General features: G+C 42.3%; 1 protein-coding gene across 14 annotated transcripts in view; it reads right to left on the reverse strand.

Annotated features, from left to right (window-relative positions):
• ST3GAL6 (ST3 beta-galactoside alpha-2,3-sialyltransferase 6) overlaps positions 1 to 18,313 on the reverse strand; it is a 77,448-nt gene that overhangs the window by 5,240 nt on the left and 53,895 nt on the right. For 11 of the 14 annotated variants that reach the window (XM_082304209.1, XM_082304212.1, XM_082304210.1 and 8 more), the window contains 6 exons: positions 15,721 to 15,824; positions 14,349 to 14,412; positions 8,019 to 8,114; positions 5,656 to 5,842; positions 4,422 to 4,559; positions 676 to 828 (listed from right to left, as the gene is read on the reverse strand). In XM_082304209.1, the coding sequence (XP_082160335.1) occupies positions 676 to 828; positions 4,422 to 4,559; positions 5,656 to 5,842; positions 8,019 to 8,114; positions 14,349 to 14,412; positions 15,721 to 15,824 (742 nt within the window). Of the gene's footprint in view, positions 1 to 675; positions 829 to 4,421; positions 4,560 to 5,655; positions 5,843 to 8,018; positions 8,115 to 11,491; positions 11,585 to 14,348; positions 14,413 to 15,720; positions 15,825 to 18,313 lie in introns of those variants that run through there. The other 3 variants (XM_082304207.1, XM_082304206.1, XM_082304208.1) reach the window with 2 other exon arrangements.

Consider the following 18,313-nt stretch of genomic DNA (forward strand, 5'->3'; position numbering starts at 1 on the left):
GTTGCTCGGAGTACAGAGCTGAAGACAAGAGCAGGGACAAAAGAAAAGAGAGGCACAAATGTGTCAAAGCAGGAGGGAGGAGAAGGCATTCCTGATGTTTGCCAGCCTCCTGCTGAGTTGTGGCTTCCCCCTCCTGGAAGCAGTTCCTTCTCTTCCTACCCCCCTCCAAGAGCTGCTTTGCTTTTCTGCTTTCAATTTCTGAAATTCAGTTCTTTTCCTAACTGCAAGTTTGTAGGTCTTAACTCCTTCTATTTCCCTTTGCTCTCCTTTCTCTTTTTTAAGAAGTTTGGCAACTACAACGAATTGTGCGTAGAGAAATGCGAACTGAAACAATGCTATTCAAGTTCTGACAGTGCTAGCAAACACGCCTCTAGGAACACGAGCTGCACAGCCTAAGGGTAACAGAAGCAAGGCAAAACAGAACATATAAATGGCTGTATCTCTCATGCAGACATTGCAGAATATGGTGTAGCACAAGGGACACAAATATCATTATCCACATTTTTCAGAAACAAAAGCAGAGATGAAGAGATTCAAGCAATGGTAACCCATGAGCAGCTGAACCAGGAGAAGACAGGCGGCCTGTCTGACCTGCAGTCCACACTTCTGTCTATATTGAATCGTCTTCCCCAGTTACCAGCTATATTTCTCTCAGCATAAACAAGTGTTTGTTACCTGCATCATCTGAGACATTGTGTCATTGCCGTAGTAGTGCAAAGAACTGTTTCTGTCAGTGAAGTCGTACTTGAAACCTGCCAGGTGAACTTCATGGCATATGTGAAATGCTAGTGTAATGGCAATTAGCCCCGTTGTAGGATGCTTGGGTTTCTAAAACAAAACACAGAGAGCACACATATGTAAATAACCAGCAGCTTGGCTGGAACAGCAAGCCTAAGAACAAAGACAGCGGAAATTAGGCAACCTGGCTCTTCTACAGATGTTTGGTTTTGTAGTTTGATCCCCTCGTGCCTCATAAGGAGTAAGGTACTGCCCACGGTTTTTCCATGCCGGGGGTGTCTGCCATGTTGGCCTTCCCTGGGATTCTCCGGTTTCTAGTGAGCGCTGAGCCCACGCTGTAGCCCTTCCCACCGCACAGGCATCGGGAAGGTCTCCCCATCCCTCTGCTCTGCAACCTACATTCATGAAACTGGTCAGGCTTCAATGTACCGGAGACCATTTCCCTCCCATCAAATTTGACTGAATTAGCAGATGTGTTCAGAAGGTTCTAGACGATGGGGATCCAGACCAACAGAACAACATGACATGCCTCAAATCTTCAGAACACCAAACTCAAAAAGCATGAATGCTACTGCTACATGAATTTGACTGCATTTGAACTTTTTCAAAGCAGGGAAATACCAGAGCACCACGACTCCAGACTTTCCCCACTATTTCCATTGGAAGAAAAGAAACTGTAGATAAAATTGCCTATTTCTCCCTGCAGTGAGATAGCTCAGAAGTAAATGCAATGTAAAATATCAAGAGCAGGTCATAAAGAGGTTTTAACTGTGCAAAATTAAGAGCACCTAACTGAAAAATCAGCATTTCTTACAAGAGCATAGAACAACTCATTGCAACTGTCTGTCCTATCGTGTGATCAAGTGCATGACTTTTAGCAGCAGCAGTGGCTAAAATGATCTGGGGAAGTAAATGAGGCGAGGTTTGTAGAGAGAGGTGAACTCTTTCATTAGACCAACAGATGAAGCTGAGAGGAAAAAGTGTCCCCAGAGATGGACAAAACTTTCAGGCACTAGTGCCCTTCTTAGCTAAAATAACGATTTTCTCAGAGATCAAATGAGCTACACGCTTTCGGTAGCTGCACTCAAACCCCCAACTGAGCATGAAACCACATGCTTTTTTGAACTCTCACCCAAGGCTCAGTTCACTTGCCCCTGAAAACGAAGCAGGCAAACCAGTACTGCACAACTCTGTGCAGAGAGAAGACAGATGCACTCGATGATACAGAAAAAGATTTCTTTGTATCGTGATAAAAGAACAAATCCCCAGGAAAAAGTTACTAACATCAGCTCTGTAAGCCTGGTTAAAGTCACGGAATTGAACTATCACCTTTTAAGTAGAATTTTTTTGTACCTTTGTACAACTCTTGGAGTACTCCAGAAATAACATCAACTTAAAATGCCCAGGGCTCCTGCCGGTTAGCAGAATAACTTTCTGCCCCGAGGGCCCAATATCATAAACTTAGTGGTGACTCTGTTGCAATGTTCATACTCAACAGGACACCAAAATTATGGCAGGAATGCTACATGTCAGGATTAGCGCTATTTGGAAATATCAGGAATATCACAAGGTTGCAACTAGCTCCGTTTACCTTTGGCTATCATAAAGTTCACCTCAAAAGAATATAGTAAAAAAAGCAACACTCCTTTTAAAATGTACTATCATGCTAGCATCCTAGTGATATCCCGATATCCTCGGCCTGTAATGAAATTTCTTCAGCCAGTCACGTTTAATGGGAATAGGCACAGCCCTGGAATGACTCCGCAATGCTTTCCGACATCTGATTTTACAGTTGTTCTTCCCAGCTCTGCTAACACCATCACAGTTGCTAACAAAGAAACAGAAATGCTCGCTGGACTACGCACAAACGTGCACACAGGGAACATGAGACTGGCTTAATGGAAACGGCAGAGACAGCGGGGAAAGCAACAGCGGTCTTTGGCATCTCCTGCAGACAGAGGGGGTTGAAGCACAGGACAGCGAAGGCAGCACCAGCCCTCCCCAGGGACGCGCTATGGGACAGAGGGCTCCAAAGCGGGTCCTGCGAAAGGCCGCCGTGCCGACGGGAACCCCCGAGGCATGACCTACAGCTTAACCGAGCTGTGCCAGAGCGACTGCAGATGTGCGGGCTCCCAGCCACGGCCCGAGGAGAAAAAGCGAGGAAAAGCATGCCTCAGCTTGACCATTGCTGCCGCCGGGGACGAGGGGCTACAAAATCCCTGCAATGGAACAAGTGGGATGTGGAGGTGGCAGAAAGGGGCTCCAAGCACGGACGCACTCTGCCCCAGCTCCGGGCAGGTGCGCCCAGCGAGCCCGAGAGGAGCAGAGGGTATGCACGCTACCCAAAGCAACAGAGGGGCCTGTGCCTCCGTGCCAGCTCCAGGACACCACGCACATCTGTCTGGCTCCCTGACAGCGCCGTTCTTACTTTTACTTCCACTGAGAGGGGAGCACAGGAAGAGACAGGAGGGATTTCTGGAGCCATGGAGGCCACGGATGTTCCGTAGCCCTTCAGGAGACAGTCAGGCACCCAACTACTCTGCTCCTTTCTTCCCACCCTCAGCTGAAGAGCTGAAATGCCACGGAGCCCCGGCAAGCACGCAGCCAAACTGGGTATTCCAGTTTGAGAGTTAATAAGGGAGGAAAAAGCCACTAGTAGGCTCAAAAAAAGAAAGAAATTTTAAAAAGAGAAAAGAAAAAGTACAAAAACTCCCAAAAGAACCTCAACTCCCTCAAATATTAGAAAGATTAAACTGGAAAAAAGTTGTGGTAGATACTCCACAGTGACAGCCTGTCAAACGTTTCCACATGTGTCAGTAGGCTGATCCCAACGAAGCGGCTCTGTGCAACGATGCGACCCCAGGGAACCGTATCTGTGCTAAACAGCACGTGGCCAGTCCTGACTGCGCAAGGGAGGTCTCCAGCTTGAAGCCTTACCTTTCATCAGAAACATTCTTCAGTTATAAACTGACAGTTAAAATGTATTTTTATGTCCAAATTGTTGGTTAGCTCATTACAATACTTGGCATCAAATCAGTAAGCACAAGAATGCTGCTAGACATGTCATTAGCGCAGGGCTGGAATATCCTGTGTGCTCCCTACTCCCTACCCGCCCCCAGCAGCGGGAAACTGCAGCAGTGTTAGAATTACTAGGTTGTCTGGTCTTTGGGGGTGTTTGATTGTTTGGTGTGGGGTTTTTTTGGTGTTTTGTTTTTGGTGGGGCGCTTTGTTGGGTTTTTGTTTGTTGTTTTGTGGTGGTTGGTTTTTTTTGTTTGTTTGTTTGTTTTTTTTTTTGTTTTTGTTTTTTTTTAAGAAAAACTATAAAACACCCTACATTTAACAATTCAAGACCCCTTAATATTTCTAGAGGCTCTTTGGATCTGCCATGTTCCAATGCCTGTCTGCTTTTCCTAATTTTGTAAAAGGCATTGTGTCTGTCTGCAAAAGCGATCTCATTTAATACTAATTATAGAATCCATAAAAGGAGATTTTTGGCATGCAAGGCTACCCACTCTCTTTCTTGATTCCATTTTTCCATCTTTTTTGAGGATCATCTAAATGCAAACTAATGCAATGTGAACCTAAAAGATGTTTTAACATAGTCCACTATAATAAAGAGATAGTTACCTCTGAGTACACATTTGGTTGCACAAAACTAAAAGGCACAGTAGAAAAAAGCCTACCTCCTTTTTCGGAAACTTTGTTGGGAAACGAAGCCATTCATAAGCTGTTTTTCTGGTGATGCTGGGATCAAGAATCCTGATTTGACTAGATTTGTATATCATGTTCAGAGCCGGTTTCTTCCAAAAGCCTTTAGCACTCTGTAACAGGCAAGCAAATACACATTTTTAATGACTATAAACAGTTGATTTTGGTTTTGTAGCAACTCTAACCAGAATAAAATCCAAGGGCAGGAGGTTGAGGAAGAAGACGAGCATTGAACCTCCCAAAGTTCAACAAAAACATGTGCCAAATTGTGCTCCTGCAACAGGATAACCCACTGCAGCAGCAGAGACTGGGGCCGGCTGGCTGGCAAGCAGCTTTGCAGAAAGGTCCCTGATGGACAACATGCGCCAGCAGCGTGCCCTGGAGGCAGCAAATGCTCACTGTGTGCTTGGCCACGTTAATAACAGCACAGAGAACAGGTAGACAGAAGTTATCATTTTCGAGTACTTTGTATTGTGCCTTTCTGCAGTCTCACAAACGCTGTTTTGGTCTCTCCACTGTGCAAGCAAGGGTGTCAAACTGGGGCAAGCTCAGCAGGCGGCCACTAAAACGGTCGAGGGGCCGGAGCGCGCACCAAACAAGAAGGGTCTGAGGAGGCTGGGTTTGTTCAGCCCATCTTCAACTATCTGGTAGGGGTTTACAAAGAGAGAAGGATCCGATTCTTCTCAGAGGCACACAGTGGAAGGATGAGGAGAAATTCTTCCCTGTGAGGGTGGTGCAGTACTGAAACAGAGATGATAGAAATATCCCTGGAAATACTCAAAACTTACCTAGATGGTGCCCTGAGAACCTGGTACGGCTTTGAACTTGGCCCTGCTCTCTTTCAACAGGGTTTTGGACTAAAGACCTCAAGAGAGAGGTCTCTTCCAACATTATTCTGCAATTCCACCGAATGCACAGGATAAAATAGTCTGGGAAATGACTGAAGCATGCATGCCAAAATATGAAACAGTGCTAGGAAGAGGATAAAAAAGTATTTCCAAGAGGAAAACTACTTTGGGGTGAGGAACTGATCAAATATGCGGGTAAGAAAGAGGACAGAAGCATTTATGGGAAAGGGATATTGAGCAGAGTGACTGGGATATCCAATGTTCCCCCCAGCTAGGTGGACTAACGTTAAAAGCAAACCAGATATTTCACAGGAGAGGTGTGTAGCAAGCTGAGCCAAAGTGCATGAATAATTAAACTCACTATTTTCTGACCACCGAGTATCTCCCAAAGCCACTTCAAGTCACGTGGTTTGAAAACGATCAGAACAACAGTCGTATTAGGGTCGTAGTGGATTGGATCTGAGAAGATGGATTCTGGGTAAGAAAGGCGGAAAGTTGTCCTCCTCCCAACATCCTCTTCGTACCCTATAACAGGGCCGTTATTCATTCTGCAGAGGACAGAAACACAGAGATGGCAATGACTACCCCGCCCACGTCCTTACTGTGCGGTGGCTGGCACACGCATCAGTCTGCAGGACAGACAGCGTGTCCAGGTACAGGAAGGTTTAGTGGCCCAGCATTTAATTATCAGATTACATGAGGAGCAATTACCAGGTGCACTCACCCTCTAATTCAGAGGGATCAAGCACATACGGGAACTTGGCCAAGATGGTTTAGAATACAATCACACAATTGCTTATCGTGTGTCACTTGAGCAGAAGGCCTTCTATTTGGCTCAAACACAGAAACTGGAGAAGACCAAAGAGAGTATCTGGCTTGGAGAATTACCCATTGCTCCATTCATGCTACTAGATGATCCGAGTCATACAGGAGGCAATTCAAGAATGTTTTAATACCCTTCCCTGTCTACAGCATACAGGAACAGGGATTATGACTGTGTACCTGATGCTGATATGTCTTTATGTTTGCCTTTTTTTTGTTTGTTTGGGGTTTTTTGGGTGTTGGGCTTTTTTTCTTCTTCTTAAATATTACTTGCACAGCTGCCACTGCTTTGGGATACAACAGATTAATAAGCAGCGAGCAGATGGGTCTGGTCTCTCTGCTCTGAGGTGTTAGAGGGGCTGTGTTTAATCTCCATTTTGCAGTTGTCACTTGGTGGCCGTGTTGCATATTCTTTGGAGAATGCAGGCAGTCTCTGTATGCTCCATTCCTGCCAACGTGACTGACCGCTCAGAATAGGAGGCATGCTGCTCAGGAGCAAATATTTGCAAAACAAGGTATGCAGACAAAGGAATATTTCAAAGTTTTATCAGAAGTCATTATTAAACACAGAATGCAAACACCACCTCTTTGTTCATTCACAGTAAACAAACGTGTACTATATTTCTGAAACAGTTTTGAATTTAGAGCTGTTTTTAAATGTGTGACACCAGTCTACACAAAGTTTTCCATTTTAAGAAGAGTAGATAGATCTACAAGGAGCCCAAATACTTGAAATAGCTTAAAAATAATCCATGGCACTTCCTTGCATCATTATACTACAGCAAAAATAAGTGCAAGGTGGGGTTTTTTTTTGTAAAGCACGAAGTTGTCAGGCAAGTAAAGTTTCCTAAGAACGGGGATATTATCTGGATCACTTTCTATAGTTTTAAGTTTATAAGTGGAGCTACAACTGAAGAATTGCATGTATTCATTTCCACCTTATCAAATGCACGTTGAACTCCAGGCTTTGTGTACAACTTTTTACGGTAGTACTTCAAGACTGAAACGCTATTACTAAAATGAGTATTAGAATTGATGGCAAAGTAACAAAAATGAGATTTTGTTCAATGTTCAACACAATATTGAAGCAGACAAACTGAAACGGCAGCTCAGAAGTTTTAGTGAAAGAGGGTACCCACAAGCAGAAGGGCCATTTAATCAGTTACCATCGCAGTTCCCGCAAAGGAGAAACTGATTTATCTTTTTATTAATGTGCAGAAAATTTTGTTAGAATTAGCCAAATAGCTCATTTTCAGTTTGCTTGGCATTTGAGTTCCCCACCCTCCCCTTGCCTGTTCCTCTCTGAGCACTTCCCCAGTTTCCCTAGTCCAGATGCCTCTTCTTCAGCCCCCAGCATCCTCTGGTCAGTTAAGGTATCTCAAAACTTCCAATATGAATTAACATGCTCAAGAAAAAGGGGCAGACATCAACATCATCCTCCAGTTGACACATGCCTTGAGACGGACTTCCCAGCATAAACGTTACGTTTAATCCACTCCGAGCAACGTACATGCCAGCACAGGGGTAAGAGAGGCACGGTGTGGAAGGTGAGAGGCAGGGCTGCCCGGGATGCTGGCTCACAGCGAGGGGCACATGCAGGGCTCGGGGCTGTCACACGCTTGGACCCATCCCTGATGGCAGCAACTTGCACGTGTGTATCTGTACACGAGGCAGACCGACCACCCAGTGATCCTTCCTCCCCTGTATCAATCAGTCTGTGTAATAAACCACTGATCCATTTTTTCCTAAATTTTTTTAAAGGAAGGCTGTGACAGAATAAGTAAAACAGGAAGTTTTATATGTTTTCATTTGTATAATAACTGAACTCCAAAGCTACTGACTGACAGCAAAAGTTTGTTAATTCTTTGCATGTACACAAAATGAAAAGGAGATACCATTTACCTTATTATCACATCATATGAGTCAATTTTCTTCCCTAACGTCTTATTTCGAAGTACTCCTCCATTACCGACCACAACACACCGTCGACAGGCAATGCTGTGGAACAAACAGAACTTTTAATATGCACAACTTCCCTTGCTTCACATTGTTATTAAAGATACATTTGCATTTAGCTGGCTTATTTACTAACTGAGGTCCTGTATCTTTTACACTCCTTGACCCCTACAGAGCAGCCTCAATCCTGTATCACAGGCTAAGGCTGCATTCAAAAAACACAGCTGCATTATTTCAGGGACTGCCAAAGTCAGGAAATGGCTTCTCTCATGTAAAACTATTTTTACACATTTCCTTTTTCTAGTGTTTTGCTGTTCAAGATCATCTAATCAGTTGGCAATATGGGTGCCATCAGATAAATTATCTTCCACAATGCTTCAAACTTGCCCAGTCTGGGGGTGTGCCACCCAGGATAGAGTATGTCTGGAAAAACTAACTCAAATTAAGGTGCTTTTGCAATATTGTACGACTCCATAACTCTAGAGATATCCAACATAAACTACAGCAGCAAGATTTATGTTCATAGTTTACCTTACAGGCCTCTGAATTGTACATGTGAAAAACCTGAGCCCGATGACAGATGTGATGGTTCTTCAAATAAATATAATCATATTGATTTTACTCCCTCTACTTAGGAAGTCAGCTCTAAACATGGCTGAAGTGCGTGCTGTCATGACGTAACAAGAGGTATCACGCTTGATTAAAAGTTGCATTCTCATATGACTAGATTCAGATTAGACTGCATTAAAGTATATAAAACAGTGAGCTACAAATTACATCTTATACTACATCCAATCAAAATAGTAATTCCTTTTGAATTTAGAATATATTCAGAGTTAAAAAGCACCCAAAAAAGGTATTATGCAAATGCTAAACTTGTGAAAGTAAATTCTAATGCTAAGATTTCCCAAGTTATCCCAGATTTTCTAAGAGTATCTTTTGCTTTCTACTGTCTTATTTCAATGCTAGTAAAACGTGTGCTTTGCTTAAAAAAAAAAAAAAAAGCACACAGACAGGCTTGCTGTTTTATTACTCAAGAAATTTTGCCTCTTTAGGGAAGGTTTACATCCAATGTATAAAGACTGCAAACTCCTCCTTAACAGAACAAGCACATCATTTTTTGTGTAAAAATGCTTCTTTATTTAGAGCAAAAGCTGTTCAACTTGGTTGCAGCAGGAACAATGGCAAAATAAAAATGTTGGTATTTTCTTCAGACACAAACAGGCTCACAGCTTACCGAGGATGAGCCACCTCCCCGCATCACACTCCCACGGTTCTTCAAATAAGAAAAAGGCTCTATGCCATTTCTTACTGTAGGGGACTCCAGGACTGTGCCCTAAAGAATACTATGATCTGTAATTGCCCAATGTGGCATTTTATGCAGACTAATTAACATCTTTCTCCTCAGATAGTCCAACCTGTTTTTTCAGCTGAGGAGAGTATTATTCAACATCAATGAAAACAGCCCATTCCAGCTGAGACTGACTGGCATCTAAATGTACAAAGCAGTTCCCCATATTTCCTACAGAATTCTTAATGCAGTTATGCTGTACTGCATGTGGGCTAGGGAAAAGAAACTGGGCCTCAAAGCAGTGCTGAAAACCTGAAGCTTACAGAAAAGGTGAAATGAGAATGAATTCCAACTGTAAAAAGCACTGTATTTCAAAAGAAATGCTGGGATGGCACTTTCTCACCTGCTGCTCTAGGGCCACATCTACAGAGGGAGTTGCCTTTAAAAATTTATATATATATATAAAACAGTGCTGCTAAACACAGCTCTCAGGGTGGGGTGACATGGAAAAAGCTGGCACACCTTTCTCTAGTGTTTCCTGAGCAGCTTAGTAGAAGTCAAACATTCATAAAAATATTTTCAGCTAATGCCACAAGTCCATGTGACTCTACCTCAGAATGAGAAGGATAAACCCCTCTTACACCATCCTGTCCTCAGTATGCTCGTTGCCTCTACACCCACAAAACCCTTCCCTTTCTACTCCAGGACTGCTTCAGCCCATTCATTTTCAAATTAGTTTTTCAATCTAGTTTTAAGATACCCTGAGAAAGCAGGCTGATGAACATACACCTCTTGCAAAGTTTACAGTGGGAGGAAGGGAGCAGAAGTTACCCTTTTCCTGAATTATACTTTGTTACTTGCAGCTATATCATAGAGCTCAAAGCAAGACCCTACGGAGAAGCAACAGAGAAGAGAAACAGGAAGGAAAAAGGAAAACTGGACAAAAAAACGTGATCAGTAAGTGATGAAGGTGGAATGAGGCAGAGGGGGGGAAAAGCGCAGAATCAGCATATGGTTGTATCATGTTTTCCTGTCATTCACAGCATGCCTCTGTAAATCACAGTTTCAATCATACCAAACCTCTGAATTCAGTGTCACCAAAAGTTACGTGGCCACAGCTGGGTAACTGAGGTACAAACCTCATCACCGCAATGCAAATCCTAAACTGCTACTCATACTCCACATCCTGGTGGTACCTTCTGGCTAGAGCACCACTCTGGTATAAAACCGAAGAGCTCTTTGGTTTCTCCTCTCTGCACTCTGCAGTTGCGATGTAGCAGGACACAGGGCAGGGAGGGTAAAATAAAACGTGACTTTAGAGGTGGGCAAGTGAGGTTTGCGCAGCTACAGAAGCTGGATAGCTGCTCTCAAGTCAAATCCCAACTCTTTTTCCTCTTACTGACAAATGCAGACCAGATCTTGTTCATGGCTGAGAGCTGACTAATACTACTTGGACGGAAAATGGAGTGAAATTTGAAGTTTGATTAAGCTTTCAAACTCCAGTGCCCTTAATAACATGCATACTCAAAAGCAAAGTTATTAGCTGCCTTCAAATAACCAATAAAGCATCTAACATTGGTATGTGAACTTTTGAAATGGATTAAGTCAACAGGCAGATCAAATACTCCTGATTCACTCTACATTAATATAGTCATAAATACAGTCAAACAAATTAGAAAGACCAGCTTTTAATCTGTTAAGCTCAGGAAGTCGAAGCGGGCCAACTCAAACACTCAGTCTGCCATGAACATGCTATTTCTGAATTGTCTCCTCTCCTTAGCCGCCCCCCCCAGTATTCAAGTGTCTCCAGTTACAATCATAAGTCTATGTCCACAGTAGCACAGATTCCACTGACAACGATAAAGGGGGAGGGAAATGGTTTATGCTAGAGTTAAGAAACAGAACATAATATCATAGGAAACTGATGTATGAAATGGAGATAAAGAATACGTAGCAAGGCTGGACTCTATGCAAAGACATTTAAGGTAAATAAAATGACCTGTACTTTCTGTACACAGAAATCAACACTTTTTCAGCAGACTGTTACTCCCAGATATTTTACCAAGCCCACTTCTCAAAGTTTCCCTTTTCACAATGTTTTCGTATTAAAAAAACCCCACGCACTCACCTGAAAGGGTGAGTAACACTCATCCTTTCTCCAAGTCAATAAATTGCCGAGCAGAGAAATAAATTCAGATGTCTTTCAACAACATCAGGTGTGCTACAAGCGAAATATAACAGACTGAAATGTCCGGAGGTCCAGCTTACAAACACCAGCACGATATTGATGAAAGTGAAAATTAAGACCTCAGCTATAACAATTGCTATAGCAATGGTTTGAGTGACTAAGGGATTGCATTTAGGTGTTGGAGATCTACTTAGAGTACAAATGGATCCCGATGCAAATCGCATGGTAACTGATCTCCAACATCTAAATGCAAACCCTTTCGTCACTCAAAGCATTGCCCTATTCACGTGGTGTACAAAAGCCTCTTAATCTCAAGGCCACACATTAGTTTACATATTTTGTTTATATGGTGAAATGCTAAAAGAAACATTTTCCTAGTCTATAAAAGAAAAATATTGTTAAATGGAAATGTAGCCTTTAAAGGTCAAAAGGCTTGCATCCTCCGTATTCCACTGAAATGCTGTTTCTATCGAAAAGGAAAAAGAGTATCTCAACTTCAACTCCATTAACACACGCCCCCGTAGTCAGCTGAGGAATGCAAATTATTTCCTTTGAGGTTATTTGGTGAAAGGAGGATGGAGAGGTCACATTTTGTTGACTCAGGATTGTGTAAATGCATTTGTAAGAATTGTACTGCTGTTGAGCTTAGAGTCCCAGTGAGTAATTACGAGGAAATGGGCAGAGTGGGTGTTCAGAGGTTACTCTGTGGATATACCCCTAGCCTGGAAAACCCTTCTCCTACAGGCTGTTCCACTCAAGTCAGTGACACTGTTCACTTCCAAACAGTCTTGGAGAACTAGATCTTTACACCGTGACAATTCCACCTAAGTTTGGAGAATGGCGCTGTTCAGAAAAAAATCCTTTGTAGCTCACTATGTACAGTTCTACTTAAGTCGCACACAAATACAGCTATATAAGCATCATAGATTATAGCCTAATATTTGTTAAAATACTTCATAGCAGGTTCCCCCGCTCTGCCCCAAGAAAAAGTTACAGGGAAATTCAGTTTGCATTCTGCCAAGAACGCTGAATTAGGCAGCAGCATTACAGAGCTGCCTAATAATTCTGTATTACCAGAGAATGTTGTTAGGATTCATTCCCGAAGTGTTTCACATTTAAAAGCCACTGTATCTTGGTTAAACGTAGATATAAAAGCTCTTCCTTACTACACTGATTCATGCCCTAGCAGTGCTATACAAAAAACCTGATAGATCTAGAAAGAATATATTGCATGAAGTCTTGTACATTTGATTTGTTTATACTACTGCCTATTAAATAGCAATAGTCCTCATTTTGCTTCATTATTACTGATATATTACTTTTATTAAAATGAAGCATATTTCCCAGAACCACTAAACATATCTGTATCTCAGAGAACCTACATTCAAAGGATAAATACCAATTACCTTACTTTCGATCTACTGGACAGACACTTCCATTTAAAAGGTTCTATGCTGTACTGCAAGCGTCTCTACTCTATAGCCGATACGATATATATGATTATGGTGCTGAACTTGTGATTTCAGGAAATTTCTAATACAACATTTGGCATTCTCCTTCAAACTCCAGACAAAAGACTAGCCTTGGTCAGCCAATTCTGTATAAGTTTCCCCAATTATCACACTCCTGATAGAAAAATAGGGTTTTTTCCTTTTTTTTTTCCTCTACTTAAGAGTAAACCTGAACATCCTAGAAACAGATACTAAAAAACAGGGAAAGGAAGGAGTACAGTAGGTGAAGAAAAGGAAAACTGGGTATTAAAACCAAGGTAATTCTTAGGCTTGAACACCGATTATTTTGTTCATATGCCACCCAAGTTTAATTAAAATGTGATCCTGCCATTTGGCTTGAAGCAACAATCTTCTGTTTGATCTCCTTGATTAAAAAACAAAACCAAGTACAGCTAACCTCAGCATTATTTGCATTCAACTCTATTAAGAAGGCTGCATATTAACATGATATGTGGCAGGTTGTCATCCCATTTGCTAGACTCCAAATCTAAGAATTCATTTGCATCACTTGGTAAACACAGGATTTTAGTATACTTGCGCCATCCCTACTACACTGCCATGAAAAAAAACAAACCAAAACAAACAAAAAACCCCAAAACAAAACAAACCCCAACAACAAGAAGACACACACACTGAAAGACCCCCCCAAAACCAAACAAAAAATCCCGGCAGAAGTGGCTTCTAACCAAAAGATTTAAACAGGGCAATCTAACGCATGCTCCACTCCCTGGTTGCTCCCGAAATGCCAGACACAGCCTTCCTTGGCTGCCCACATCTCCCTCATTCATGGGAAAAGGAAGCTGCACATACAAACAAAGGTGTGCAGCAGGCCAGCGGATAGATACAGTGGCACCAGGATATGCGTCAGATTTCTTTTGCATAGAAACAGTCATAGGTTTGCATCTGCTTACCTCAAACATTCTCTAGCTTACACTAATAATGACTTTGAAAGAGGAGATCACATGCCATTTTTAAGGGGTGGTTTCATTTTCCTCAAGTATAAAAATATACTACAGCAAGATGGGACTGCATTCAGCTAGCAAATTCCTAACTCACTTATAAAAAGAAATCTGTAAGTTTAAGCTCCCTCACAAAAAAATTATTCTTGAATGCTGGTGCTACATACGTTTAAACCCAAACTTATTTAAATCTTGGAATCTGTTGGTCAGATTTGCATCTTGGCTAACTTGAGCAATTTCAGGATAATGCCACTGACATTCCTTTTCCAATAAATACTAGATATTAAAAATGCAATGAACAGAAACAGTAGCAAATAAACATCTCACCTGTCATCTTCATTGGGAAGTCCACAGTTCTGCAGTCTTGAAAGGGCTAAATGAAAATATTGCTCTAGAAAGCAAATATAAAGAAGATTAATGAAAAAGTTCAGTGCTTTCCCATATAAAAATAAGCATCCCGCCCTGACTACAGCATTTTCAGACACAGTAGTTTTTACACACTGCATATAAAAAACTCAAAATAAGAACACTTGTAATTTAGGGCCACAGGTCAATCAACGATGCCAAAGAAATTCAGGTTTATCAGAGCTCTTCTCTGGGAATCTTTTCCTGCCCCAAGACTCCTCTGTTGGAAAATAGCATGGGATTTGTATCAAAAAAATCTTAGATACAGTAAAGCATTGGAAGAGTTTCCAAGACCTGCATCCTAATTGACTTCTGTTTTTTTCATCTACCCAGCTTCAGCTGAAAAAGCAGCAGCCTTGACCCAAGAGGAGGGGCTGCACAGCCAGGGACAGTAACAGCATTACGTATCTTGGGGGAAGACATCAAACCAGCCTGTGCTCACTGGCAAAGCTGGGCAGAGGCACCTTCCCAGCCCTCCCCTGCTCTAACTGAGAAGGTACCTCAACTCATTCCCAAACATACTTTTTCCCCACCACAACCCCAGAGGTGCGGGAAAATGCACCATCCTTGTTACACTGATGGAGGGCAAATCGAGAGTCTAAAGCCCAGATCTGCAGGGTAATAGGAAGGTGCACTGTTCAGTGTTAAAAACTGAGACTTGAGACTTTACAACCCTTTCCAAAAAGGCGACTAGGATCCTTAGGGTCTCTGGCCCCATTTATTCTGCCCTGACCAACACGGGCAGCAGGCATGAGCAGGCCAAACGCTTTGTACAGGTACGGCAGCCATGCAACGGCGGGAATACCCCCTGCAGCCCCAGTGACACCCTCCCTTGTGGGAGAAGTTAGCCCAGTAAAAGGAAAATTTGGCTGATGTAACTGCCCCAACCTGGGGACTTCTGCCTCAGTAGGACTGGATCCCAATCGGCTTAGGTGTGTTGACTGAGCCCCATCACACTGACCCAGCTAATATTTCACCAAGCAAAGCACTAGCTAAGTATCTTTAGCACTCCAGCCTGCATACAAAAGAAAGGAAGCTGAATAAGCTCCACTCTTCCTCACTCCCACCTTTTTGGAGCTTCTCTGCTAAGAGGAGAAACCCAACATGGTGGTTTTCTGTTAAAAACAGGAAGGTGTCAGGTCAGAGGGACTAAATAAAACCATTAAGTCACTGCTAAATACCCCCAAAAGGATTGGCGTCGGTGAACAGAAAAGACCAGGGCCAGAGATTCAGGTGGCTTTACACGCCATTTAGGTATTTCTGTTTAAAAACAAGACACATGGGGAACACAAACCTGCTCTCTTTATTCCGTAAGGTAGTTCAAACTTATCGCTCCCGTGGAACTCTGCCACTCTGAGAAAATCACTAGCGCACAGGAACGGGTATATTTTGTCAACACTAATGAAGGGAAAAAGTAAGAACTTTCAAGAATCCACATAAGGTATTTGAATAAGCCAATAATTCATGCAATTGCTTTTAAAAAAAGCTTTCTTTATCCTACTTCAAGTATTATCAATTTTTAAAAGAAGAAAATTTGAACACGGGGAAGAAAGCAGGTGACAGAAAAGGGGAAGATTTTGTAACAGAAAAGATAGGTAGAGAGTGAGATAAAATGGTTTCTCTGCTAGTATAAGTTATATAGACCCATTAAAAGTGCATGACAAAGCTTACACCATGAGACAGCATATTTAAGAAAATACATAACCCAGAAAGACAATAAATAACTTCAAGTTTGAAAAGCACATAACAGAGGCAGCAAGGAAAATTAAGTTATTCTTATATATGGCAACTTAATAAATAAGAATGGGATTTGAAACAAGGCGTTTTAACTTGAAAACACCATCTCCTGAAGACTTCAGCTTATTTGAGATGCACTCGCATTCCAAACAAGTGGCACTTTATTGCTGTGTTGGCATTAATAAGTAGTTTGGGGCAACAGGGGTATATCCATACAGCAAAAAAGTATGGAGTTCTCATGTCCACATTACACACATCTCTCTCTCTTTTTTTTTTTTTTTTTTTTTTTACCCTGGACTAACTCTAGTAGGGTCCCACAGATTGAACACCCCTTAGCAGCTGCAGCACATCGGGTGTGCTCCTGCAGTGCATCTTCTGGCTTAGCCAGAAGTCAGACGTCTGAAAGGAGCCCAAGTGCGCATGTGCCAGGGCCACCCTGTGATGAGAAGCATGGCACGTGGGGATCACAAGGAGGTTTGCCTCGGAAGTGCATTCCTGCAAACCAGAACATGATGGCATCGTACCTTGTAAGCATCAAGATAGAAAGAACGGGTCACTTCTTTCTTCAAAAGACAGTAACCACAGACAAGGGCTCTCTCATAGCAGGGAGGGGACTCTTATTACCATATCTGCCAAGCCAAGCCAAATGAATGAACAGTAGACCCAATCCTGTCACGTGCTACCACGCCCTTGGCTTCACCTTGGAGTTAAGTGGACACGCACTCACTGAACCGGTTGACTTTGTAGCGCTCCTGCATACTAGGTCTTATATTAAAATGTTAACACAGAAGTACACAGTCACAGAGAGAAAACCTAGTGTTGATCATAAATACCCACAGCCAGCACATGATTTGTTTCTTCATTAAGAATATTAATGGCTGTTAAAAAAAAAACCTCCCTCTCAGTTTCACAAATCAAGTATCTCACTCTTTAAGCTCTACATATTCAGAAGATACTGACAGTAAAAAGAAAAACAAAAACATAAAAAAAACCAACAAAACACCACAGCCCACACACCAAGAACCGGGCCACAGGTTAACTAAGCAAGACCAGGTAACTTTGAGAGCTCATGCACTAAACACCCATATTAAATTCAATAACTTGCCTTGCTGTTCAGAAGCAGCTGGTAAGCTTAGACATAATAAATCATTTACCTACTGCAAAGAGATTCTTAATTCTAGTTCTTCTAGCTCTGGTTCCTTTCCAATAAATAATTCTGCCAGGTTAGAAATCCTTTCAACCTCCCCAGGCTATTACCAAAGTGCACAGACCAGATCTTCAGCTCGCGCAAATTATCTCCGTGAAGGAGCTATGGAAATATGCAAGAGACACTGTTCTAGCTCTGCACCTACCACCTTCTCGCTGCGCATCTCTGAGTCCGTTCCTGCCCCCTTGCTCAGCACCAGAGCCATCCTGCTGTGCCTGACACAGAGACGGCCTGGGCACACTCTGTGGGCGAGGGACCTAGGACCACCTCACTGGGCCAGGCAGCTAACCAAAACTCAAAGACTACAGGACTGCTTTGGGGAGGACAAACTTGAGATCCTTCCATGTTCTTTAAAATAACAGCACTGAATTAAAGCCATGTTTTCATGCACACAAAAAGGACCAAAAAAAAAAAAAAAAGAAACAATGGTGTCTTTGTTCAGAGTTTTAAGACTCCTTCAGCCAGGACTTGGTCTAAACATCTTCCCAAGCTTTCTCAGCGCCGTACGCAATGTTTGCTCAGGTAAAACACCAAGCCAACAATATAGCCTGTCTGCTTCTGGTCCTGTAGCACTTCCTTGATCTCTCATTTAAGACTTATGCTTCTAATAACAGAAACTACCAGTATTTCCTCACAAACCTCTTGGATGCATTTTTATGACCAGACACCTCCTTTGTTTTGGGTTGAAGCTCTTCCTTTTTTCATCTGACTGCTGCTTTACAAAGGAAGCTTCCTATGAGTACCTTAAAGTGGAGGACACCTACACACAATTCAACAATACTATCAGAGGAACAAAACCATGAATAATCCCAAATTTAATTAAAACTGAATTCCATTAAAATTAAAATTCCATTGAAGGGGAAGAATCTTATGTCATGAAAGACTGGATGAATTTTTGCACATTTCATACTCCTCTTTCCAAACAAAACGACGAGATGTTCAA

Source organism: Platalea leucorodia (genome assembly GCF_965183815.1).
Source record: "Platalea leucorodia genome assembly, chromosome: 2".
In the NCBI taxonomy this organism is placed as follows: domain Eukaryota; kingdom Metazoa; phylum Chordata; class Aves; order Pelecaniformes; family Threskiornithidae; genus Platalea; species Platalea leucorodia.